Raw genomic sequence first — 26,077 nt, forward strand, 5'->3', positions numbered from 1 at the left:
CATTGGCGATTGCTAAATAAACGGATCACAAGATGTAACAAAATAGATCTTATATATATATATATATATGGTTTCAATTTAGACTTGTATATATATATATATATATATATATGTCTGCCTATGTGTAGTGACAACTGCACATTATACCTTGTCCATCGGATTTCTTATGATTAAGAAATACCAGGCGTTAGAATATGTATAAAGTGCCTAGAAAATCAACCTAACGATGTTAAAGTAGATCTGTTTCTTTACGTCCTCCCCGAGCGGGGCTGGAACCTGTACTTTTTGTTTCTAACTTCTACGACAACACCGCCTAGCATTGCGCAAACACCTTATCCCCTCCTCTAACTATAGCTGATAAAAATCAGCTTTCGTTTCGGGAGGTGTTACCTTCTCGTAGGAATTAAACAAGGATATCTGATACAATAAACGAAGTATTCTTTTAGTGTACAGAGATCATTTCTGTACACTAAAAGAATACTTCGTATATTGTACCAGATATCCTTGTTTAATTCCTACGAGAAGGTATCATTTCTGTACACTAAAAGAATACTTCGTGTATTGTATCAGATATCCTTGTTTAATTCCTGCGAGAAGGTAACACCTCCAGAAACAAAAGCTAATTTTTATCAGCTATAGTTAGAGGAGGGGATAAGGTGTCTGCACAATGCTAGGCGGTGTTGTCGTAGAAGTTAGAAATAAAAAGTACAGTTTCCAGCCCGCTCGGGGAGGAAGTAAAGAAACAGATCTACTCTAACATCGTTAGGTTGATTTTCTAGGCTCTTTATATATATATATATATATATATATATATTCCTAACATCACTGAAGAGACATTAATTGTCGAAATCCGGATATGGTGTACAACAAAATCTTTGCACCTTTGTTTGCGGTATACCATCTTCGCCGCAAGTTTATTGTTTTCTGTTTGGTATTAAATTTATAGTTGAGATCCATTTATTACACCTTATGATCCGTTTATTTGGCAATCGCCAATGGCAGTCAGCAGGATTTAAGAACATTTGTTGTTCGACCTGTTAGTCAAATGCGTTTTGTTAAAATATACTTTTTCACTTTTTTGGTCTTTTGGAAAATGTTGTTTGTGCTGTATTTAGACCCCTCTAACAAGAAATTTGTTTTGCATGCACACGTATAAAAATTGCGGTTTTTATCCAACGCAATCATAGGTTTGAACGTTGTTTTCAATTTAGACTTGTTTATATTTTTTCGTTTGGGCTTGTATTATATTTGCCTTCGGGTTTATATGATCCGTTCATCCTATTTTGACTCCTCAAAATTCAAGAGTCTTTCCTAAATTGAGGTAAATTATGTGGCCTTCCAATAACCGTTTCGATTCCTAACATCACTGAAGAGACATTAATTGTCGAAATCCGGATATGGTGTACAACAAAATCTTTGCACCTTTGTTTGCGGTATACCATCTTCGCCGCAAGTTTATTGTTTTCTGTTTGGTATTAAATTTATAGTTGAGATCTATTTATTACACCTTGTGATCCGTTTATTTGGCAATCGCCAATGGCAGTCAGCAGGATTTAAGAACATTTGTTATTCGACCTGTTAGTCAAATGCGTTTTGTTAAAATATACTTTTTCACTTTTTTGGTCTTTTGGAAAATGTTGTTTGTGCTGTATTTAGACCCCTCTAACAAGAAATTTGTTTTGCATGCACACGTATAAAAATTGCGGTTTTTATCCAACGCAATCATAGGTTTGAACGTTGTTTTCAATTTAGACTTGTTTATATTTTTTCGTTTGGGCTTGTATTATATTTGCCTTCGGGTTTATATGATCCGTTCATCCTATTTTGACTCCTCAAAATTCAAGAGTCTATCCTAAATTGAGGTAAATTATGTGGCCTTCCAATAACCGTTTCGATTCCTAACATCACTGAAGAGACATTAATTGTCGAAATCCGGATATGGTGTACAACAAAATCTTTGTACCTTTGTTTGCGGTATACCATCTTCGCCGCAAGTTTATTGTTTTCTGTTTGGTATTAAATGTATAGTTGAGATCCATTTATTACACCTTGTGATCCGTTTATTTGGCAATCGCCAATGGCAGTCAGCAGGATTTCAGAAAATTTGTTGTTCAACCTGTTAGTCAAATGCGTTTTGTTAAAATATACTTTTCACTTTTTTGGTCTTTTGGAAAATGTTGTTTGTGCTGTATTTAGACCCCTCTAACAAGAAATTTGTTTTGCATGCACACGTATAAAAATTGCGGTTTTTATCCAACGCAATCATAGGTTTGAACGTTGTTTTCAATTTAGACTTGTTTATATTTTTTCGTTTGGGCTTGTATTATATTTGCCTTCGGGTTTATATGATCCGTTCATCCTATTTTGACTCCTCAAAATTCAAGAGTCTATCCTAAATTGAGGTAAGTTATGTAGCCTTCCAATAACCGTTTCGATTCCTAACATCACTGAAGAGACATTAATTGTCGAAATCCGGATATGGTGTACAACAAAATCTTTGCACCTTTGTTTGCGGTATACCATCTTCGCCGCAAGTTTATTGTTTTCTGTTTGGTATTAAATTTATAGTTGAGATCCATTTATTACACCTTGTGATCCGTTTATTTGGCAATCGCCAATGGCAGTCAGCAGGATTTAAGAACATTTGTTGTTCGACCTGTTAGTCAAATGCGTTTTATTAAAATATACTTTTTCACTTTTTTGGTCTTTTGGAAAATGTTGTTTGTGCTGTATTTAGACCCCTCTAACAAGAAATTTGTTTTGCATGCACACGTATAAAAATTGCGGTTTTTATCCAACGCAATCATAGGTTTGAACGTTGTTTTCAATTTAGACTTGTTTATATTTTTTCGTTGGGGCCTGTATTATATCTGCCTTCGGGTTTATATGATCCGTTCATCCTATTTTGACTCCTCAAAATGCAAGAGTCTATCCTAAATTGAGGTATATTATGTGGCCTTCCAATAACCGTTTCGATTCCTAACATCACTGAAGAGACATTAATTGTCGAAATCCGGATATGGTGTACAACAAAATCTTTGCACCTTTGTTTGCGGTATACCATCTTCGCCGCAAGTTTATTGTTTTCTGTTTGGTATTAAATTTATAGTTGAGATCCATTTATTACACCTTGTGATCCGTTTTTTTGGCAATCGCCAATGGCAGTCAGCAGGATTTAAGAACATTTGTTGTTCAACCTGTTAGTCAAATGCGTTTTGTTAAAATATACTTTTTCACTTTTTTGGTCTTTTGGAAAATGTTGTTTGTGCTGTATTTAGACCCCTCTAACAAGAAATTTGTTTTGCATGCACACGTATAAAAATTGCGGTTTTTATCCAACGCAATCATAGGTTTGAACGTTGTTTTCAATTTAGACTTGTTTATATTTTTTCGTTTGGGCTTGTATTATATTTGCCTTCGGGTTTATATGATCCGTTCATCCTATTTTGACTCCTCAAAATTCAAGAGTCTATCCTAAATTGAGGTAAATTATGTGGCCTTCCAATAACCGTTTCGATTCCTAACATCACTGAAGAGACATTAATTGTCGAAATCCGGATATGGTGTACAACAAAATCTTTGTACCTTTGTTTGCGGTATACCATCTTCGCCGCAAGTTTATTGTTTTCTGTTTGGTATTAAATGTATAGTTGAGATCCATTTATTACACCTTGTGATCCGTTTATTTGGCAATCGCCAATGGCAGTCAGCAGGATTTCAGAAAATTTGTTGTTCAACCTGTTAGTCAAATGCGTTTTGTTAAAATATACTTTTCACTTTTTTGGTCTTTTGGAAAATGTTGTTTGTGCTGTATTTAGACCCCTCTAACAAGAAATTTGTTTTGCATGCACACGTATAAAAATTGCGGTTTTTATCCAACGCAATCATAGGTTTGAACGTTGTTTTCAATTTAGACTTGTTTATATTTTTTCGTTTGGGCTTGTATTATATTTGCCTTCGGGTTTATATGATCCGTTCATCCTATTTTGACTCCTCAAAATTCAAGAGTCTATCCTAAATTGAGGTAAATTATGTAGCCTTCCAATAACCGTTTCGATTCCTAACATCACTGAAGAGACATTAATTGTCGAAATCCGGATATGGTGTACAACAAAATCTTTGCACCTTTGTTTGCGGTATACCATCTTCGCCGCAAGTTTATTGTTTTCTGTTTGGTATTAAATTTATAGTTGAGATCCATTTATTACACCTTGTGATCCGTTTATTTGGCAATCGCCAATGGCAGTCAGCAGGATTTAAGAACATTTGTTGTTCGACCTGTTAGTCAAATGCGTTTTGTTAAAATATACTTTTTCACTCTTTTGGTCTTTTGGAAAATGTTGTTTGTGCTGTATTTAGACCCCTCTAACAAGAAATTTGTTTTGCATGCACACGTATAAAAATTGCGGTTTTTATCCAACGCAATCATAGGTTTGAACGTTGTTTTCAATTTAGACTTGTTTATATTTTTTCGTTTGGGCTTGTATTATATTTGCTTTCGGGTTTATATGATCCGTTCATCCTATTATGACTCCTCAAAATTCAAGAGTCTATCCTAAATTGAGGTAAATTATGTGACCTTCCAATAACCGTTTCGATTCCTAACATCACTGAAGAGACATTAATTGTCGAAATCCAGATATGGTGTACAACAAAATCTTTGCACCTTTGTTAGCGGTATACCATCTTCGCCGCAAGTTTATTGTTTTCTGTTTGGTATTAAATTTATAGTTGAGATCCATTAATTACACCTTGTGATCTGTTTATTTGGCAATCGCCAATGGCAGTCAGCAGGATTTAAGAACATTTGTTGTTCGACCTGTTAGTCAAATGCGTTTTGTTAAAATATACTTTTTCACTTTTTTGGTCTTTTGGAAAATGTTGTTTGTGCTGTATTTAGACCACTCTAACAAGAAATTTGTTTTGCATGCACACGTATAAAAATTGCGGTTTTTATCCAACGCAATCATAGGTTTGAACGTTGTTTTCAATTTAGACTTGTTTATATTTTTTCGTTGGGGCCTGTATTATATTTGCCTTCGGGTTTATATGATCCGTTCATCCTATTTTGACTCCTCAAAATTCAAGAGTCTATCCTAAATTGAGGTAAATTATGTGGCCTTCCAATAACCGTTTCGATTCCTAACATCACTGAAGAGACATTAATTGTCGAAATCCGGATATGGTGTACAACAAAATCTTTGCACCTTTTTTTGCGGTATACCATCTTCGCCGTAAGTTTACTGTTTTCTGTTTGGTATTAAATTTATAGTTGAGATCCATTTATTACACCTTGTGATCCGTTTATTTGGCAATCGCCAATGGCAGTCAGCAGGATTTAAGAACATTTGTTGTTCGACCTGTCAGTCAAATGCGTTTTGTTAAAATATACTTTTTCACTCTTTTGGTCTTTTGGAAAATGTTGTTTGTGCTGTATTTAGACCCCTCTAACAAGAAATTTGTTTTGCATGCACACGTATAAAAATTGCGGTTTTTATCCAACGCAATCATAGGTTTGAACGTTGTTTTCAATTTAGACTTGTTTATATTTTTTCGTTTGGGCTTGTATTATATTTGCCTTCGGGTTTATATGATCCGTTCATCCTATTTTGACTCCTCAAAATTCAAGAGTCTATCCTAAATTGAGGTAAATTATGTGACCTTCCAATAACCGTTTCGATTCCTAACATCACTGAAGAGACATTAATTGTCGAAATCCGGATATGGTGTACAACAAAATCTTTGCACCTTTGTTTGCGGTATACCATCTTCGCTGCAAGTTTATTGTTTTCTGTTTGGTATTAAATTTATAGTTGAGATCCATTTATTACACCTTGTGATCCGTTTATTTGGCAATCGCTAATGGCAGTCAGCAGGATTTAAGAACATTTGTTGTTCGACCTGTTAGTCAAATGCGTTTTGTTAAAATATACTTTTTCACTCTTTTGGTCTTTTGGAAAATGTTGTTTGTGCTGTATTTAGACCCCTCTAACAAGAAATTTGTTTTGCATGCACACGTATAAAAATTGCGGTTTTTATCCAACGCAATCATAGGTTTGAACGTTGTTTTCAATTTAGACTTGTTTATATTTTTTCGTTTGGGCTTGTATTATATTTGCCTTCGGGTTTATATGATCCGTTCATCCTATTTTGACTCCTCAAAATTCAAGAGTCTATCCTAAATTGAGGTAAATTATGTGACCTTCCAATAACCGTTTCGATTCCTAACATCACTGAAGAGACATTAATTGTCGAAATCCGGATATGGTGTACAACAAAATCTTTGCACCTTTGTTTGCGGTATACCATCTTCGCCGCAAGTTTATTGTTTTCTGTTTGGTATTAAATTTATAGTTGAGATCCATTAATTACACCTTGTGATCCGTTTATTTGGCAATCGCCAATGGCAGTCAGCAGGATTTAAGAACATTTGTTGTTCGACCTGTTAGTCAAATGCGTTTTGTTAAAATATACTTTTTCACTTTTTTGGTCTTTTGGAAAATGTTGTTTGTGCTGTATTTAGACCACTCTAACAAGAAATTTGTTTTGCATGCACACGTATAAAAATTGCGGTTTTTATCCAACGCAATCATAGGTTTGAACGTTGTTTTCAATTTAGACTTGTTTATATTTTTTCGTTTGGGCTTGTATTATATTTGCCTTCGGGTTTATATGATCCGTTCATCCTATTTTGACTCCTCAAAATTCAAGAGTCTATCCTAAATTGAGGTAAATTATGTGACCTTCCAATAACCGTTTCGATTCCTAACATCACTGAAGAGACATTAATTGTCGAAATCCGGATATGGTGTACAACAAAATCTTTGCACCTTTGTTTGCGGTATACCATCTTCGCCGCAAGTTTATTGTTTTCTGTTTGGTATTAAATTTATAGTTGAGATCCATTTATTACACCTTGTGATCCGTTTATTTGGCAATCGCCAATGGCAGTCAGCAGGATTTAAGAGCATTTGTTGTTCGACCTGTTAGTCAAATGCGTTTTGTTAAAATATACTTTTCACTTTTTTGGTCTTTTGGAAAATGTTGTTTGTGCTGTATTTAGACCCCTCTAACAAGAAATTTGTTTTGCATGCACACGTATAAAAATTGCGGTTTTTATCCAACGCAATCATAGGTTTGAACGTTGTTTTCAATTTAGACTTGTTTATATTTTTTCGTTTGGGCTTGTATTATATTTGCCTTCGGGTTTATATGATCCGTTCATCCTATTTTGACTCCTCAAAATTCAAGAGTCTATCCTAAATTGAGGTAAATTATGTGACCTTCCAATAACCGTTTCGATTCCTAACATCACTGAAGAGACATTAATTGTCGAAATCCGGATATGGTGTACAACAAAATATTTGCACCTTTGTTTGCGGTATACCATCTTCGCCGCAAGTTTATTGTTTTCTGTTTGGTATTAAATTTATAGTTGAGATCCATTTATTACACCTTGTGATCCGTTTATTTGGCAATCGCTAATGGCAGTCAGCAGGATTTAAGAACATTTGTTGTTCGACCTGTTAGTCAAATGCGTTTTGTTAAAATATACTTTTTCACTCTTTTGGTCTTTTGGAAAATGTTGTTTGTGCTGTATTTAGACCCCTCTAACAAGAAATTTGTTTTGCATGCACACGTATAAAAATTGCGGTTTTTATCCAACGCAATCATAGGTTTGAACGTTGTTTTCAATTTAGACTTGTTTATATTTTTTCGTTTGGGCTTGTATTATATTTGCCTTCGGGTTTATATGATCCGTTCATCCTATTTTGACTCCTCAAAATTCAAGAGTCTATCCTAAATTGAGGTAAATTATGTGACCTTCCAATAACCGTTTCGATTCCTAACATCACTGAAGAGACATTAATTGTCGAAATCCGGATATGGTGTACAACAAAATCTTTGCACCTTTGTTTGCGGTATACCATCTTCGCCGCAAGTTTATTGTTTTCTGTTTGGTATTAAATTTATAGTTGAGATCCATTTATTACACCTTGTGATCCGTTTATTTGGCAATCGCCAATGGCAGTCAGCAGGATTTAAGAACATTTGTTGTTCGACCTGTTAGTCAAATGCGTTTTGTTAAAATATACTTTTTCACTTTTTTGGTCTTTTGGAAAATGTTGTTTGTGCTGTATTTAGACACCTCTAACAAGAAATTTGTTTTGCATGCACACGTATAAAAATTGCGGTTTTTATCCAACGCAATCATAGGTTTGAACGTTGTTTTCAATTTAGACTTGTTTATATTTTTTCGTTTGGGCTTGTATTATATTTGCCTTCGGGTTTATATGATCCGTTCATCCTATTTTGACTCCTCAAAATTCAAGAGTCTATCCTAAATTGAGGTAAATTATGTGACCTTCCAATAACCGTTTCGATTCCTAACATCACTGAAGAGACATTAATTGTCGAAATCCGGATATGGTGTACAACAAAATCTTTGCACCTTTGTTTGCGGTATACCATCTTCGCCGCAAGTTTATTGTTTTCTGTTTGGTATTAAATTTATAGTTGAGATCCATTTATTACACCTTGTGATCCGTTTATTTGGCAATCGCCAATGGCAGTCAGCAGGATTTAAGAACATTTGTTATTCGACCTGTTAGTCAAATGCGTTTTGTTAAAATATACTTTTCACTTTTTTGGTCTTTTGGAAAATGTTGTTTGTGCTGTATTTAGACCCCTCTAACAAGAAATTTGTTTTGCATGCACACGTATAAAAATTGCGGTTTTTATCCAACGCAATCATAGGTTTGAACGTTGTTTTCAATTTAGACTTGTTTATATTTTTTCGTTTGGGCTTGTATTATATTTGCCTTTGGGTTTATATGATCCGTTCATCCTATTTTGACTCCTCAAAATTCAAGAGTCTTTCCTAAATTGAGGTAAATTATGTGGCCTTCCAATAACCGTTTCGATTCCTAACATCACTGAAGAGACATTAATTGTCGAAATCCGGATATGGTGTACAACAAAATCTTTGCACCTTTGTTAGCGGTATACCATCTTCGCCGCAAGTTTATTGTTTTCTGTTTGGTATTAAATTTATAGTTGAGATCCATTAATTACACCTTGTGATCTGTTTATTTGGCAATCGCCAATGGCAGTCAGCAGGATTTAAGAACATTTGTTGTTCGACCTGTTAGTCAAATGCGTTTTGTTAAAATATACTTTTTCACTTTTTTGGTCTTTTGGAAAATGTTGTTTGTGCTGTATTTAGACCACTCTAACAAGAAATTTGTTTTGCATGCACACGTATAAAAATTGCGGTTTTTATCCAACGCAATCATAGGTTTGAACGTTGTTTTCAATTTAGACTTGTTTATATTTTTTTGTTGGGGCCTGTATTATATTTGCCTTCGGGTTTATATGATCCGTTCATCCTATTTTGACTCCTCAAAATTCAAGAGTCTATCCTAAATTGAGGTAAATTATGTGGCCTTCCAATAACCGTTTCGATTCCTAACATCACTGAAGAGACATTAATTGTCGAAATCCGGATATGGTGTACAACAAAATCTTTGCACCTTTGTTTGCGGTATACCATCTTCGCCGTAAGTTTATTGTTTTCTGTTTGGTATTAAATTTATAGTTGAGATCCATTTATTACACCTTGTGATCCGTTTATTTGGCAATCGCCAATGGCAGTCAGCAGGATTTAAGAACATTTGTTGTTCGACCTGTTAGTCAAATGCGTTTTGTTAAAATATACTTTTTCACTCTTTTGGTCTTTTGGAAAATGTTGTTTGTGCTGTATTTAGACCCCTCTAACAAGAAATTTGTTTTGCATGCACACGTATAAAAATTGCGGTTTTTATCCAACGCAATCATAGGTTTGAACGTTGTTTTCAATTTAGACTTGTTTATATTTTTTCGTTTGGGCTTGTATTATATTTGCCTTCGGGTTTATATGATCCGTTCATCCTATTTTGACTCCTCAAAATTCAAGAGTCTATCCTAAATTGAGGTAAATTATGTGACCTTCCAATAACCGTTTCGATTCCTAACATCACTGAAGAGACATTAATTGTCGAAATCCGGATATGGTGTACAACAAAATCTTTGCACCTTTGTTTGCGGTATACCATCTTCGCCGCAAGTTTATTGTTTTCTGTTTGGTATTAAATTTATAGTTGAGATCCATTTATTACACCTTGTGATCCGTTTATTTGGCAATCGCTAATGGCAGTCAGCAGGATTTAAGAACATTTGTTGTTCGACCTGTTAGTCAAATGCGTTTTGTTAAAATATACTTTTTCACTTTTTTTGGTCTTTTGGAAAATGTTGTTTGTGCTGTATTTAGACCCCTCTAACAAGAAATTTGTTTTGCATGCACACGTATAAAAATTGCGGTTTTTATCCAACGCAATCATAGGTTTGAACGTTGTTTTCAATTTAGACTTGTTATATATATATATATATATATATATATATATATATATATATATATATATATTTAATTATTTTTTTTTAGGTGAGGGTGTTTTGTATAATTGTATTTTTTTAGGGTTGATGACATATTTCTCGTATATCAATTTTTTTTCAGATTTTTTTTTTTTTTTTTTTTTTTTTATGACCATGCGAGATTCTTTTCATCGTACCGGTCATTAGTTGATTGTGTGATTTTCTAAAATATTACTAAGCGGGCCTGAAAGAATTTTGAATCGAAAATACATGTAATAAATGTGAGTTTTTCTGTCTTTCAAAGCAAAAACTATGTACAAAATTAATTGCAGGATAAAGACAATAACTGTTTAGTGTCTTTAAATATCAGCTGTATTTGTACTCGACTCGAAACAGGAGTAATAGCTCATAGATACATAATTATATACTATAAGAAATGATAAATGAATTTTGTACGACAAAACTAAATAGTCACAATACTTTGTTAGAGGCGATATTCCTGTTGCAATTTTAGCTATATAAACTAGTTTTGTCCTTAGGTCCACTCGATTTCATTACATGAATTGAATCAGCCATAGTAAGAAAAGAAGTCCATTTATTTCTGATACCGAAATTAAAATGTCTTCAACATTGCAATTGTTATTGCACCATTTGGTCAGGTGCAAAACATATGCTAATGATGATAGAGTTTAGTTAAAGCTTCAATAAGGGCAGCACGAATTATTTTAAATGAACGTAATAATATGACATCGTCAAACATACTTTTTGGAGAGCTACACAAATGAACGATAGATGCCGATTTCATATGATTTTGTATACAGAAAAGCAATTTTAGTTCTTAAAGTAATTCACCAAATGACTCCGAAATTTCTCAATGTATTTAGATATGGGCATCAGGTTAGTTCTTGAACAACCAGACAAAGTACTTATGATATGCCTATTAATCCAAAAACTCAAACTGATTACTATAAACGCTCCTTGTTGATATCTGGAAGTATTTTATGGATCAAATATGTCTACAAATTTAAAATAATGTAACACAATTGAATCTTTAAAAAAAACATATTTTGAAGAATATTTTGTTTAATTAGTTTAATTCTGATAACAGTAGAATAGTTTAATATTGTATAAATATTTTTATTAATGAGTTTATGCCATATTTGTTGTTTTTATTTTGACTTAGGACATCTTAATTCTTAGGGCTTTCCTAAGACCATTCTAAGACACCTATATGTATATCCTAACTTTATGACTAAATTTAGGACATATCTTATTTGAGGAGACTTTCGTTAATCTGACCTAGGACTAAGACATGTCCTAGGACCATCCTAAGACACGTCCTAGTCCTGGGACAGCTTCGGGGCCTGTTTATGTCCGACGTGCATGCTGATACATGTCTTAAGTCGGTCCTAACATTATCCTAATTTATTCCTAAGAGAGGCCTTAAGACAGATTCTAGGACAGCTTTATTTTCGCAGCGCTCTTAGGACTAGGAAATGTCGTAACTTAGGAAAAGTCATTGGAATCGTCCTAACTTTAGGACACCTATTCAGGTGTCTTAAAATGGTCTTTGGATGGTTCTAACTTTATGATATATTTTATGATCGTTAATTTATAAACAAATGCGACCACTTCCCATACATTTTTATTTATGGAGCAGAATTGATAATTTTTGCAGCAATAAACCGCTTAGGGACTTTAATAATCCACAGAACCATTTAGGTGACATTGATTTTATACGCAGGTATAGATAATCACGTCTTCAACACAGGCGCTTAGGGAATGTATCCCCCTTTTTTCTAAATATTTTTTTTTTGTATTTTAATTTTTGCTTAGTAAATATTTTTCGATGTTTTAACCTATTTTCACTTATTTAATGTGTTCTTGCTCCTTTACAAAAGATATAACAAAAACAGTAGTATGTTGCCCCTTTATTCATATTTTCTATGTTGGAAATAAGAATACTAAATAGACATGAAAGAGGGGCATCATATATAAATAAATTACATTAGATAAATGAAAATAGGTTAAAATATTTAAGAATATTCACTTTGAAAAAAAGTTAACACACACAAAAAGAAACATTCAGAAAACAGGGGATCCATTCCCCATGCGCCTGTGACCGTAATAAAATAATTTATGTATTTCGTATTTATATGAAATATGCAGGAGATTTGCCTTTGAACTTTGCAAAGTATCAAACCGCGACACTAGTACTTCGAGTAAAACTCACTCAAACATATCTAATGATTAAAATTGAGAATGGAAATGGGGAATGTGTCAAAGAGACAACAACCCGAGCAAAGGACAGGAAACAGCCGAAGGCCACCAATGGGTCTTCAACACAGCGAAAAAATCCCGCACCCGGAGGCGAGATTGTCTTTTTTAGCTCACCTGGCCTAAAAGGCCAAGTGAGGTTTTCTCATCACTTGGCGTCCGTCCGTCGTCGTTAACTTTTTACATTTTGAACTTATTCTAGAGAACCACTAAATGGAATGAAACCAAACATTGCATGAATATTCCTTATGACATGTTTGAGGTGCTGACCAAGTGTTGTTACTTTGTAGATGATCCATCATCCAAGATGGCCGCCAGTGGGCGACTTCGTTTAACATAAGTCCCTATGGACATACATACAAATGTTTTATTTTAGAGAACCACTGAATGGAATGAAACTAAACATGGCATGAATGTTCCTATAGAGGTGCTGACTAAGTTTTGTTACTTTGAATCTGATTTGTCATCCAAGATGGCTGCCAGCAGGGGGAGTAAGTTTAGCATAGGACCCTATGGGAAATAGAATGAAACCAAACATGGCATGAATGTTCCTAATGAGGTGCTGACCAAGTGTTGTTACTTTGTAGCCGAACCATCATCCAAGATGACCGCCAGCAGGGGACTTAGTTTAACATAAGACCCTATGGGAAATACATACAAATGCTTCTTCTAGAGGAGCACTGAATGGAATGAAACCAAACATGGCATAAATGTTCCTTATGAGGTGCTGATGAAGTGTTGCTACTTTGTTGCCGATTTACTGTTCAAGATGGCCATCAGGAGGACCTACGTTTAACATAGAACACTATGGGAAAATATGTAACCAATGTCTTCTTCTAAAGAACCTTTGAATGGATTGAAACCAAACATGGTATTAATGTTCCTTAACCTATTGGTAATTTCTGTAAACTTTACAAAAGTCTTCTGCTTTTGATTAAATTAGGGGGCCAATATTAAACCAAATTTGGCCTTAATCATTATTAGGGTATCTGTTAAGATTTTAATCTATTTTTACATGATTTCCCAAACCAAAGTAGAATCAGGTGAGAGACACAGGCTCTTGAGTGCCTCTAGTTTTATTAGTTTTCATTATTTACAAATAATTTGTTAGTAAACTAGTAAAATTATAGAAAATGTTATTACATTTTTTGTGTTTTTGTTTTTGTTTCACCAAGTTTGAATGTACAATTATTAAATAAATATGTGTTATTATCTTATAAGGGGTCTTATAATAATACTAATAACAAATCCAATTTTTAAACTTGTATTTATTTACTACAAGTGAAATTCGATGAATTCTTGGTCATTCTTACACATTTAAATTTTTTAAAATCATATTGTTCTTTCCGCTAACTCTTAGGGAAGCGGTTAGGACATCCTAGCTAAGATAGCTTCCATGTGCATGATGAGACATGTTGTAAGTCTGTCGTAACATTATCCTAATTTATTCCTAAGATGAAGACCGTACTGTGACCTATAATGGTTTACTTTTATAAATTTTGACTTGGATGGAGAGTTGTCTCATTGGCACTCATACCACATCGTCTTATATCTACTTATGACAGGTCCTAGGACAGCTTCGATAAACAGGCCCCTGTTTATAAGAAACCATTATATCAAAGTAAGCAATTCGTTTTTTAAGCAGCTTGTTTTTCAACTTCCTATCAAACAGACCCAGATGCATTATGTTCATCAGTATAGTCATGTTAATGTTCATTTAAGATTTAATTCTGTAATTTACCTATGCTACGCGACATGCAAATACAAAATGATTACAGTGTTCTCTGTCCAGTCCAATTTAATAATAAAAAAGAATGCCTCTAAACTTCAATGACTAAAATAGTATATAAACAGCCTAAATGCAACATCGTCATGATCAAGTAATGTAGGTTTGAGTGGCTCGCTCAAAACGTGTACGGACGAGATAGTCTGGCAAAAGTAATCATCATTCTTAAATGCAATAAGCTAAATGCGAACAAATACTTTTATTTTCATCACCCGTCGTTCACTTTCCACGTCTTAATTTAGCGAACACCCTTAAAATTAAATAAGGGCATCTGTTTATTATAAAAGACTGTATGTTGACCCTAGAAGTCTTCAGTGTTATGTATCGTTGGTATATTGCCTCATCAAAGTATACCTCACATCACCTTTTTTCAAACTCCAAGAGTTGACTTCTCCCGAACAATCGTAAACCCTTGCTAAAGTGGGGCATTCGTTTGGATGTGCGGGATGTATAAGTACGCAGCCACGTTCGATCGAAATTGGAACGTTCAAACCGATGCCTCGTGTAGTCTTTTAGAAGTTATCGTTATTTAGTATATCTGAATATACAATATATAAACTGTCAAAGGTAAAGAGAAAAGTTAAATATAAAATTTTTTTCTCTACGTAAGTCACATGACTGATATTGTCAGTCGCCTTCATTGAATTTGTTTCCCTATTGTTTTGTATTTTCGACTAGTAAGACAATTAAAGACGAATAAACAACATGAAACAGCAAAAGCAGTCAGCAAGACAAGATCTACAAATATGTATAAAATGGCCGAGATCGTCAGTTGATTCCCTATAGAAATTATTGCCCTTAAAGGAACATTTTTTCCGTGTTTGCCTTCATGAAAACTATAATAGATAAAGACAATATTGAAACAGCAAATACCGGTATAATAACCTAGACAAGATCTGTAAATGAGTCAACATGACTGCGATCGTTATTCGTTTCAATGAAGTCATTGCCCTCATTGATAATTTTTCCCCAGTTGTTCTACTTCCCCTTCTCCCCTAGTCTGGATACAAATGTATTCTCACATTACTTTTTTATTGGAGGTTAAGGTAAACGGCGTAGGTAGTACTGCAATAATCCAACAACACTATTGATCATTTGATGATTATTTTAAAAGAGGTATCGATGTCAATAAACAGGTTTCGGTGAAAGTTAAGTGTCAACATGTATATTTCAAATGAATACGTTAATTTGTAAATGAATTTAATAAGGACTACTGTACAGAACACTTTCACACGGCATCTTTCAAGCGTATTGAGTCATATCTAATTTTGTAGACTATGTCATCAAAAAAATTACAAATTGAAAAGACAAATGAGTAAGGAAAAGCTGAACCCCCTTTTTCTGAATCTTTTTTTTTTGTTTTAATTTTTTTCAAAGTAAATATTCTTTGATATTTTAACCTATGTTTATTTATTTAATGTGATATATTTATATGTGATGCCCCTCTATTCTTATTTTCTACGTAGAAAGTATAAATTGAGAGACATTAAACATGTTATACTGGTATACATGTATGTATATACTATACTGTTTTGTCATATTTGGATAAGAGCAAGAACACATTAGATCAGAGAAAAAGGTTAAAATATTAAAAAAATATTTACTTAGTAAAAATTGAAATACACAAAAAAATATTTAGAAAAAGGGGATCCATTTCCTAAGCGCCCGTATTACGGACATGATAACTATACTTGCGTATAATATCAATGTCACCCAAATAGTTCAGTGGATTATTATAGTTCCTAAGGGGTCTATTGCTATAGAAAGTATCAATACTGCTCCCTATAGATAAACATATGTTTTGGTGACGGTCGTATTTATTTACAAAGTGACCATCATAATATATATATCCTAAAGTAAGGACCTTAAGAAACCTAAAAACGATTCCCTGACAAGGACGCGTCATAAGATGATCTTATGACATGTCCTAGTCCTAAGAGCGCTTAGATAAACAGGCTCCGGGTTAATGAGTTCGGGGTACAAGATTCTTTATGAAATGAGATCGTCCAAGGTATTTTGGATAATTATTTTTCGTCGTTTAACAACGGAAAGGTTTGTAATATATTCTTGTATCTCTGCGTGTGTTTGTGTCAGTGAATTTGGTCTGGTAGTAAAATTTGTCCGCCGGAAATAAGTCCATAGCTAGTTAAATATGTCTGGCACTTATTTTCCTAGGAAAAAATGTCCTAAGACTTGTATTTTCTAGTAAAATTATGATCATGGACTTGATTACCTAGGACAAAAATTCTGGGACCTGTTTACATTCAGGAAGCAAAAGACAAGGAACACTTTTTATCGAATAAATACAATTGACTATGATAAAAACAACTTTTGACAAAATGTAATTTAATTTTCAGCTGCATATTTATATACATGTATGTTTATTTGAAGTCACCAAATAGATTTTTCATAGGTATTCATAAATGCTAGAATCACGTCTTTTTCTTTCCGTGTTTTCCTTTCCACTTGTTGAACTTCAACATCTGAATTCATACTCGATTGTGAAAGATTAAAATTAATTGCCAAGGTATTAACTATTTCATCGAATTTTGGATGCAAGTGTTTGCAAAGTTTTTGTTTATAATGAGTATACGACTATAACTTTCGTTGACTGATATCTAGACGTTTGATATATATACATATACATATATACATTCATAGTCGAAATCCGGATATGGTGTACAAAATTTTGCACCTCATGTTTGCGGTATACCATCTTTTCCGCAAGTTTATTGTTTTCTGTTTGGTAATAAATTAATTATAAGATCCATTTTGTTACATCTTGTGATCCGTAAATTTGTCAATCGCCAATGGCAGTCATCAGGTTTTAAGAACATCAGTTGTTCGACCTGCTAGTCAAATGCGTTTTGTTGAAATATACTTTTTCACTTTTTTTGTCTTTTGGAAAATGTTGTTTGTGCTGTATTTAGACCCCTCTACTAAGAAATTTGTTTTGCATGCACACGTATAAAAATTGTGGTTTTTATCCAACGCAATCATAGGTTTGGACGTTGTTTTCAATTTAGACTTGTTTTTATTTTTTCGTTTGGGCTTGTATTATATTTGCCTTCGAGTTTATATGATCTGTTCATCCTATTTTGACTCTTTCAAAATTCAAGAGTCTATCCTAAATTGAGCTGAATTATATGGCCTTCCAAATACCGTTTCGATTCCTAACATCACTGAAGAGAAATTAATTGTCGAAATCCGGATATGGTGTACAAAATTGTGCACCTCATGTTTGCGGTATACTATCTTTTCCGCAAGTTTATTGTTTTCTGTTTGGTAATAAATTAATTATAAGATCCATTTTGTTACATCTTGTGATCCGTTTTTTTGTCAATCGCCAATGGCAGTCAGCAGGGTTTAAGAACATCAGTTGTTCGACCTGCTAGTCAAATGCATTTTGTTAAAATATACTTTTTCACTTTTTTGGTCTTTTGGAACATGTTGTTTGTGCTGTATTTAGACCCCTCTAGTAAGAAATTTGTTTTGCATGCACAAAAAATTGCGGTTTTTATCCAACGCAATCATAGGTTTGAACGTTGTTTTCAATTTAGACTTGCATATACATATATAGATATAGCCTTGAATTTTATACCGCCACACATTATTTGGAATTTCAAAAAGTCTTTTAATCTGCAAGCCATATGCATTGTATACGATATTAGCTGATAATTCAATCGCTAAGGAATGCAATCAACATATGTTTGTATTGTGTATGGGGTTGCTTGACATTGCATATTTCATCGGCTTCTTTTTTAAGATATGTATACCACAATCTTGATCGATGTAGTAGTGATGGGAAAATTTACAAAATCTATAGATCTATAAAATGATAAGGATTAACAACTGTAAAAACAAAAACCAATAGACAAATCAAATATTACACGACGTCAGTGTCCGAAATTAATATGCTCTCTGGATTTGACATATAATGAAACGCAATGCGTTTGTATCTTTATTTTAAGCAAAACTGTCAGATTTAGACGATAACCAGAAGAGATGGTTGGTTGTTGGAATATGTCTGCACAGGATAATATTACCAGCACTGATGCGATATGTTGTTCCAATTTTAACAGAACTGTATAATGAATTAATTCTCAAAGAGAAGATTGATATGCAAACATATCCAACACATTTAAAACGATACCCACCAACAACAAACGCCTACCTGAATTATGATGCTGTCAACAACAACAAAACAACGCATGGTTATCAAAAGGCAAAGTACGACTACACAATCAAGAGTGTTGTTGATTTATCCAAACTGTTTTTACAGACACACATGGCACAATATACAAGCTTTGATGACACATGCGACTCCTCTGCGTTGCTGGGATTGATCATCGATATTGACAAGTTCCCAACAGTTGTAAAGTCAGATGCTGAATATGTACGTCTAGTTTCTGTTTGAATTAATATCTTACCGTTTGTGCACAAACATTCAATATTGCAATCGCCTGTTATTTTGTCATACCAAAAAGAACCTAAATTTACTAAGTTATGAATAATATTTGTTGAGATATTAAAATGACTACAGAACAATGCAATTTACACAACAGATTCAATGCTTAAGGTTAACTAGGCACTTCATTAGATACTCGAGACAATCAAGTGTCTGAAATGCTAAAATATCGATAACAGAACATAAGAAATTCAAAAAAATGTGTGTACATTAAAATAAAGATTTAATAATATTACATTGGTATATGTAACTGGCAAACCGTAAAACCTCTAATATTTCACAAAACAGTTAATTGAACGTTTAACACTTGCATAAAACAGTCATTGTTACATGAAAGCAAAATTATCATTTGTTTAAGAATCACATTAAGACAATGAAGTAACAGGTCACTGTGACACGATTTAACACATACTTTCAAAAATAATTTGATGCCTTGCTATTCAATTTGCTTCATATTTTAGTCAAAATTTACAAAAGTTATAAATGTAGGTGTGCATTCTGTTTCATGCCAGGTACGAAGAGTTATAAGAAATCCATGGGCTCATTGCATATTCACTGACTGGACTGCTGTAAAGTATTCCGATTCATTCTAACGGATGGAGCAGCTAGTCAAGAATCTGAGTCTGAGTTTCAACGAAGAAAATCAAATCATCGAGACATTGAAAGAATGGAAAATAAATGGTAAGGTATAATTATGAATTCTTGAATGATAAAGGATTTTTCTATCCTGAATGTCGAGTGGCAAACATTATTACCTTGTAGAAAGGTATACCACTCAAGTTTGGTCATAATACATTTAATATTTGTATATAATCTAAACGTAGAGAGCTGAAGTCTATTTATAGAAACAGACTTATGATTAGGACATGCTTTGAGAGATAGTTGTGGGTTTGTCAAACATGTCGCTACTCATGTCATTGAATTTCCTAAGTTTTGGACACCAAATTATGTGTCTTATGATGGTCTTCCGATGGTCCTAACATTGTGATATATTTTATGGTGTTCAAGTTGTATCCCAAGCTTTTTTAACACGTTTGGTTGCAATAATATTGAAAAGTTTATTTAAAGGGGAGATAGATGCTTTTCCAATTCGGCCAGGAAAATATGAAGTTCGGTATCAGTAAAGTAAGGATTCCTACTTTTGTTCATATTCACTCGTAAAAATATTGTATCGTCTCCGTATATATATGACTTAATGCATGATGCACCATAATTGCTTTTTAACTCTGTAATGAATGAAATTGTGGCACTTCAAATTCTCTTCGTTCAAACATATTTCACCAATACAATTGATACTCTCTGCATTTGACAATGTTTGACGGATGATAAACAAAACAATTCTTTTTCAATCATAATTTACAGCTAAACCATCAGATTTAGACGACAATGAGAAAAGATGGTTGTTTGCTGGCATATGTCTGAACACTGTATTAGTACCATCCTTGAGGAAATATATTGTTCCAATTTTAACTGAACTTTATAATGAATTAACTTTGAACCATAAGATTGATACGCAAACATATCCAACACATTTAAAACAATATCAGCCAACAAAGACCTACCTGAATTATGAAGCTGTCAACAACAGCAAAGCAACGCATGGTTATCAAAAGGCAAAGTACGACTATGCAATCAAGAGTGTTGTTGATATATCCAAGCTTTTTGTACAAACACACATGGCTCATTATACAGGCTTTGATGAGACCTGTAACTCCTCCTCTGTATTGGGATTAATCATCAACATTGACAAGTTTCCTCCAGTTGTAAGGTCAGATGCTGAGTATGTAAGTATGATTTGTGTAAACTGCGAACATAAGACTAATACGCAAACATGTAAAACTCATTTAAACCAATAACAACCAACAAAAACCTCCCTGAAATACGATTAAGTCAACAACAGCAATGAAATTTATGCTAATCAAAAAGAAAAGTACGGCTAAACAATCAAGAATGTTGTTAATTTCTCCTAACTATTTTACAGACACACATAGTACATTATTAGGCTTTGATGAAACATGAAGCTCTTTTGCTTTGCTGGGATGATCAACAACGTTGAATAATTGTTAAGATAGAAGCCGAAGATGTAGGTTCTGTATTGGTTTAAACATATATTTTACCATTTCTCCACGAAAGTTCAAAATGCTAATCATATATTCTTTTCATGTTTTTCATAGTAAGGATATTCACTTTTAAAATCAACGTCCTTAGTTGCTAAATCACTTTTTGTTATATCGAGAGGTATTTAGATATATAAAGTTATGTAAACCATTAGTTGTGATGTTCAAGTGACTACCTAACAATGCAAAAGTAGATTCAACACTTTATTAAAATGCAGTGTTATCGTTAACTGAACATTAAAATAAAACAAAAAATGTACATTGCGATTAAGATGGAATTCTCTTAATTTGTTCCCATAGTAAACTGACAGATCTTTCAAATCCCAAATATTAGTCTATATTTCTAAGAACGAGCCGTTTCCACAAAACTAATGTATTTATGTGTAGAATCGGTGGTCCAAATTATAAATCTCAGATAATAGGAAAAGAAGTATTTGTGTAAGGAGCACTGTGACACGAATTAACGCCTACTTTAAAATCACAATGCCTTGTTATTTAATTTGCCTTTAGCTTTTATAAAGGTTATATATGTATTATGTACTTTGTTATGAATCAGGTACGACGAAATATAAAGAACCCATGGGCACGAGGCATTTGCAGTCAATGGGATGCTGTAAAATACTTCAATTCATTCAAACTGATGGAAAAATTAGTCAAGGACCTCAGTCTGAGTTTGAGCGAGGAAGATCAAACCATTGGGAAAATGAAAGAATGGGAAATAAACGGTATTGTGCAAATATTCATTTTTGAATAATGAATAATTTTAGTTCTCAATTAGCAAATATCTAAAACTTGAAGAAAAGGTTTCAATTAATCACAATTTTGATTATCATTAATCTTTGATTCGTATTAAATGTAAACATAGTGAGTTGTATTATATTATTTATATTAAATAGATACAAAATTTCCAGAAACCGACAGGGTTTTTACTAATGCTGTTATCTGACGCATCCAGCGGTGACAACCAGATTTGGCAGACGAAAAGGGTATCTTTCGACAAGACTAGAATATACAACGAACGCAATTATTTCAACTTCCCAATTATCAGCCAAACATTCTTTCTGCTCATTGTATGACGTTTCACATATCTGAATTAATACGTGACGATCGTGCATATCATAAAACGGGTGATGTTTGTTTCACAGAGTGAAACTAACTTCATATAAATGGTGTGCGTCCGAACTGCATTTCATGATTTGCCTTCAACAGGTCACTCAAGCCCACACATTTAAAACCCCAAACTGTATAAACATGTACATGTAAACACGATAGAAAACGTTTACTAGTATTCAATTATATCCATATATGAACAAATGCTGGAATAATTAAAGAATATATGCAGTCGTCTATTTTTATGTAAATGAGTTGATATATAATATATCACACTATTTTACTATATAAAAAGAAATGTAATTAGTTTAAATACATTTATTTATAGTGCAATGGGAAACAAGTTATTGCAACTTATATTAATCCCTTTTCACTTTGCGGATGCGACTGCTGCACTTTTTCGAAGTCTACAAGGGTGTCTTTTATGTGCAAGAGATATGGCTCTCTCTTAACACGGGTCAGCCATTTATCGTCCCATTCCGACGTACTATCATCGTTTCCTCAAGACCATACTCGCAAATGGTGTCAAGGGAGAACCGAAAATTCAGTCCCTGAAAGCCGAAATTGAAGTTACACCGTATTTTTCGAGCAGTAATTGATTAAATTACGATAACATATATTCTGAATTTTCTACGATTACATTGTTAAGTCGATGTCCTGGGAATGTGTGAATGATTACAATCAATTACGAATTATGATTATCCTATCCCCACAAGAGGATTATGCGAGAGAAAACATTTACGACTTGAAAGATGATTTCAATTTATGTGTAGTAATGAAAACTGCACCAGCATAAGGAGGTCATTTGGACAACGGATATGTTCTACTTGTTCACACTCCTGTCCATTTTTATATTGCAGGTTACATCAACAAAAACGATTCGTTACAGTTTTTTTTCTTCCTTTAGCTACAATATAGCTATAGGGATATGCGGTATGATTGAGAACGGGACAATTATCCACAAGAGACCGCATGACGAAATGACAACAGCTATAGATTGCAAGCAACTGCATGTTGTACTATATCTAAGGGTACTAAAAACAAATTGAAATTGTCAAGCAATTCTTTAAACGAAAATGAAAATGTATAAAACGAAAACGGAAAAGCCGTCTTCAAAGATTTGATGATGAAAGCAAGTTTTACGAAACAAACGAAAGAGCAAAAAATCCAGATCGTTTTTTCATACAGCATTTGTTAGTGTTCTATCAAATAGCTCTATCTACTGATGGCTAACTGCTTTCAACGTAGGTTTATACTGAACCCTTAGATAGCCACGTTAATTTTTGGGGTAGAAAGAATTCAAAGAAATATGTCCTAGCTTGAATTATGAACAAAAACGTCATAAAAGAAGCGTATTTTGTAAACTGTAATTATGCAATCCCATTTAACACCGAACATATTCCTTTCTAGGTCTATTTCTCATAAAAAAAAATGAGTCAGGGCTAACGATTTCAGTTCCCTTGTTTAACGTATCCAATATTCCTGAGACGATCATTTGATAAACATGTTATATTTCCGGTTGTCATTTACGGGATAACCAACAATTAAACGTACGAGAATTTATTTTTACATGTTTTACTTTTGTACAATTCAATTTCTTGCATATGTGGGGCAGCATTTTTCTTTCCAGTTCATACCTGAAAAGGACATTCCAAAATCACAAACCCCTTTTAAATTATTTATAGTCATCTCATTAATTGATTTAAGCATAATCATTTGCAGTTGTTACAACAAGTAAATCTTCCTGTTCCGTTTTTTTCTCCTTCTTTTTCGGTTAATTTACTTTAAAAAAAAAACAACAGCATAAGGGATTTTGGTTTGATGCTGAATATATCTTACAGATATTGTTGTTATAACCAAATTAAGGATTTGAAACAGTATTTGTTATAACGAACGGATCATATATTGTGAAACTTTATAAAACAAATGTGGAACTCAACGGTAGAAATTTCAAATATGCCGGATTGGCCTTATCGCAGATAAAAGGTTAAATGCTGTTGTTAGAACAAACATCTATCACTTGGAATCAATCACACAGTAAGTTCCATGAATTGTGCTATGTTGCATTTCTTAAATTTTGCCATCTTTATAAAGGGTCCTGAAAATATTTTCTGCCTTTATATTAGAAATGAATAGTATTTTCTTATTTTCAATAGAACTTTTACCAGCAGACAATGTTAAAGTGACGACCTCCAAAGATGAATCAGCAACTATAAGAGACGATATTGAAATACAGGGACATACAGGAGGCAAGCATGAAGGTACCTGCAGTTACTTTTAACGGGCAATTTAAAGAATGTATGTGAAATATTTGAGAAAATAATAGATAAAGGGACAATAGTTGCTAAATATTAGCACTGAATCTATTCTTGCATGTGACGTGGCCCTGTACTTATACATCCCGTCATTGTGATATTGTGTCATGGTAAATGTTTGTTTATACATCTGTTTTATAGTGATTAAGATTATAATACACCATTGACTGCTGTACCCCTATTTTTGACATTTTCCCTATTATTTCTGTTTGTTTTGTTCACAAATCGTTGCAATACAATGGAATTTAATACGACTATCATACAAGTGAGAGGTTTAGCTAACTGTAAAACCAGGTTATATCCACCATTTTCTACATATGAAAATTCATGTACCAAGTCAGGCATATGACAGTTGTTGTCTATTCGATTCATTTGATGTGTCTGAGCTTTTGATTTTGCCATTTGATTAGGGACTTTCCGTTATGAATTTTCCTCGGATTTCTGTTTTTTTTTTTGTGATTTTACTTTTTTCAAACTCTCAAATCTGTTGTAAGTTTGTTAATTATCTATAGCTACAAAAGATCCATAGAAAACAATACACAATGTCTGAAATCATAATAAAATTTCAACATTTCGTGTTTAGTCCTAAATGTTCGCCAAACAACTAATGACTGACCTGACCAACTAAAAATTATCGATGGGGACATAACCCGTTACATCTATAGATATAGAAAAGCTTGTAAACATAAATATAAATAGGTATACATTTAATACAAATAAACAGGCAAGCATGCCCACTGTGTAAGGTCTATTTTTTTTTAGATCTGTTTGATCATTTCATAGACAAAAACATATCAATTGAATGTGAATCCTTTACGAATAATTTTTAAAAGCCCAATTTGTATAGGTCAAATCAATTAACGATTAGAACAATAGATTAGTAGCCATGGTATTACTGGGGATCTAAACATTTTTTAATATGAACATCTCAGAAAGGTGATATATCATGGTCATAAGTTCATGGAATCCAACACATCAATGGGAACCATAGTTCCAAAAATAATTATTGATTCCATTGAGTACTTCGCTAGAGTTAAATTTAATGAAATTGTCAGAATGGGTCAAAACAATCATGTCTCTGATAAAACGTCGAATTTATAAGTTGAAACACTGTGTGAATAATCGATTAAAGTCCGTTTTCAGAGACAAACTGTGAAACTGTGAAATGTCTATCAGCTCTTCGTGATAAACATGATAAATACATTGTTGTTTCTGCGAACAAAGCTTCAAATAATATCCTCTTGGTATATAAATCCTACTACTACGAGTGTCTTGTAAAATAATTAGGAATAAATCAGGTAGTCCCACATACAAATAATTATCAAAGGTACCCGGCTTATAATTTGATACGCCAGACGCGCGTTTTGTCTACAAAAGACTCATCAGTGACGGTGAGACCAAAATAGTTTGAAAGCCAAAACAAGTACAAAGTTGAAGAGCATTGAGGACCCCAAATTCCAAAATGTTGTTCCAAATACGGCTAAGGTAATCTATGCCTGAGATAAGAAAATCCTTAGTATTTCGAATAATTCAAATTTTGCAAAAACATACCATTTGACACGGATGAGATTTTGACTACTCATAAGTCCTTCAT

The 26,077-nt window shown here is 33.3% G+C and overlaps 2 protein-coding genes across 3 annotated transcripts in view; both read left to right on the plus strand.

Moving 5' to 3' along the window:
* Positions 1 to 19,416: 19,416 nt before the first annotated feature.
* LOC127712898 (uncharacterized) lies at positions 19,417 to 24,449 on the plus strand. Its single transcript, XM_052219496.1, has 3 exons — positions 19,417 to 19,622; positions 20,304 to 20,729; positions 24,325 to 24,449. Exons 1-3 carry the CDS (start codon positions 19,538 to 19,540, stop codon positions 24,447 to 24,449), a joined length of 636 nt encoding a protein of 211 aa, XP_052075456.1. The 5' UTR covers positions 19,417 to 19,537.
* LOC127711706 (uncharacterized) overlaps positions 24,388 to 26,077 on the plus strand; it is a 37,163-nt gene continuing 35,473 nt past the window's right edge. For both annotated transcript variants that reach the window (XM_052217817.1, XM_052217818.1), the window contains exon 1: positions 24,388 to 24,429. The gene's annotated coding sequence lies outside the window, so the exon portion shown is untranslated. The remainder of the gene's footprint in view (positions 24,430 to 26,077) is intronic.

Source organism: Mytilus californianus, unplaced genomic scaffold (assembly GCF_021869535.1).
Source record: "Mytilus californianus isolate M0D057914Y unplaced genomic scaffold, xbMytCali1.0.p SCAF_8, whole genome shotgun sequence".
NCBI classification, from domain to species: Eukaryota; Metazoa; Mollusca; class Bivalvia; order Mytilida; family Mytilidae; genus Mytilus; species Mytilus californianus.

Excerpts from the sequence above, each read along its gene's own strand:
- LOC127712898 (XM_052219496.1), top strand. The coding sequence starts at position 19,538 with ATGGAGCAGCTAGTCAAGAATCTGAGTCTGAGTTTCAACGAAGAAAAT. Across the intron at positions 19,623-20,303 it reads GAAAGAATGGAAAATAAATG|CTAAACCATCAGATTTAGAC; the intron begins GTAAGGTATAAT and ends CATAATTTACAG. Across the intron at positions 20,730-24,324 it reads GTCAGATGCTGAGTATGTAA|AACTTTTACCAGCAGACAAT; the intron begins GTATGATTTGTG and ends TATTTTCAATAG.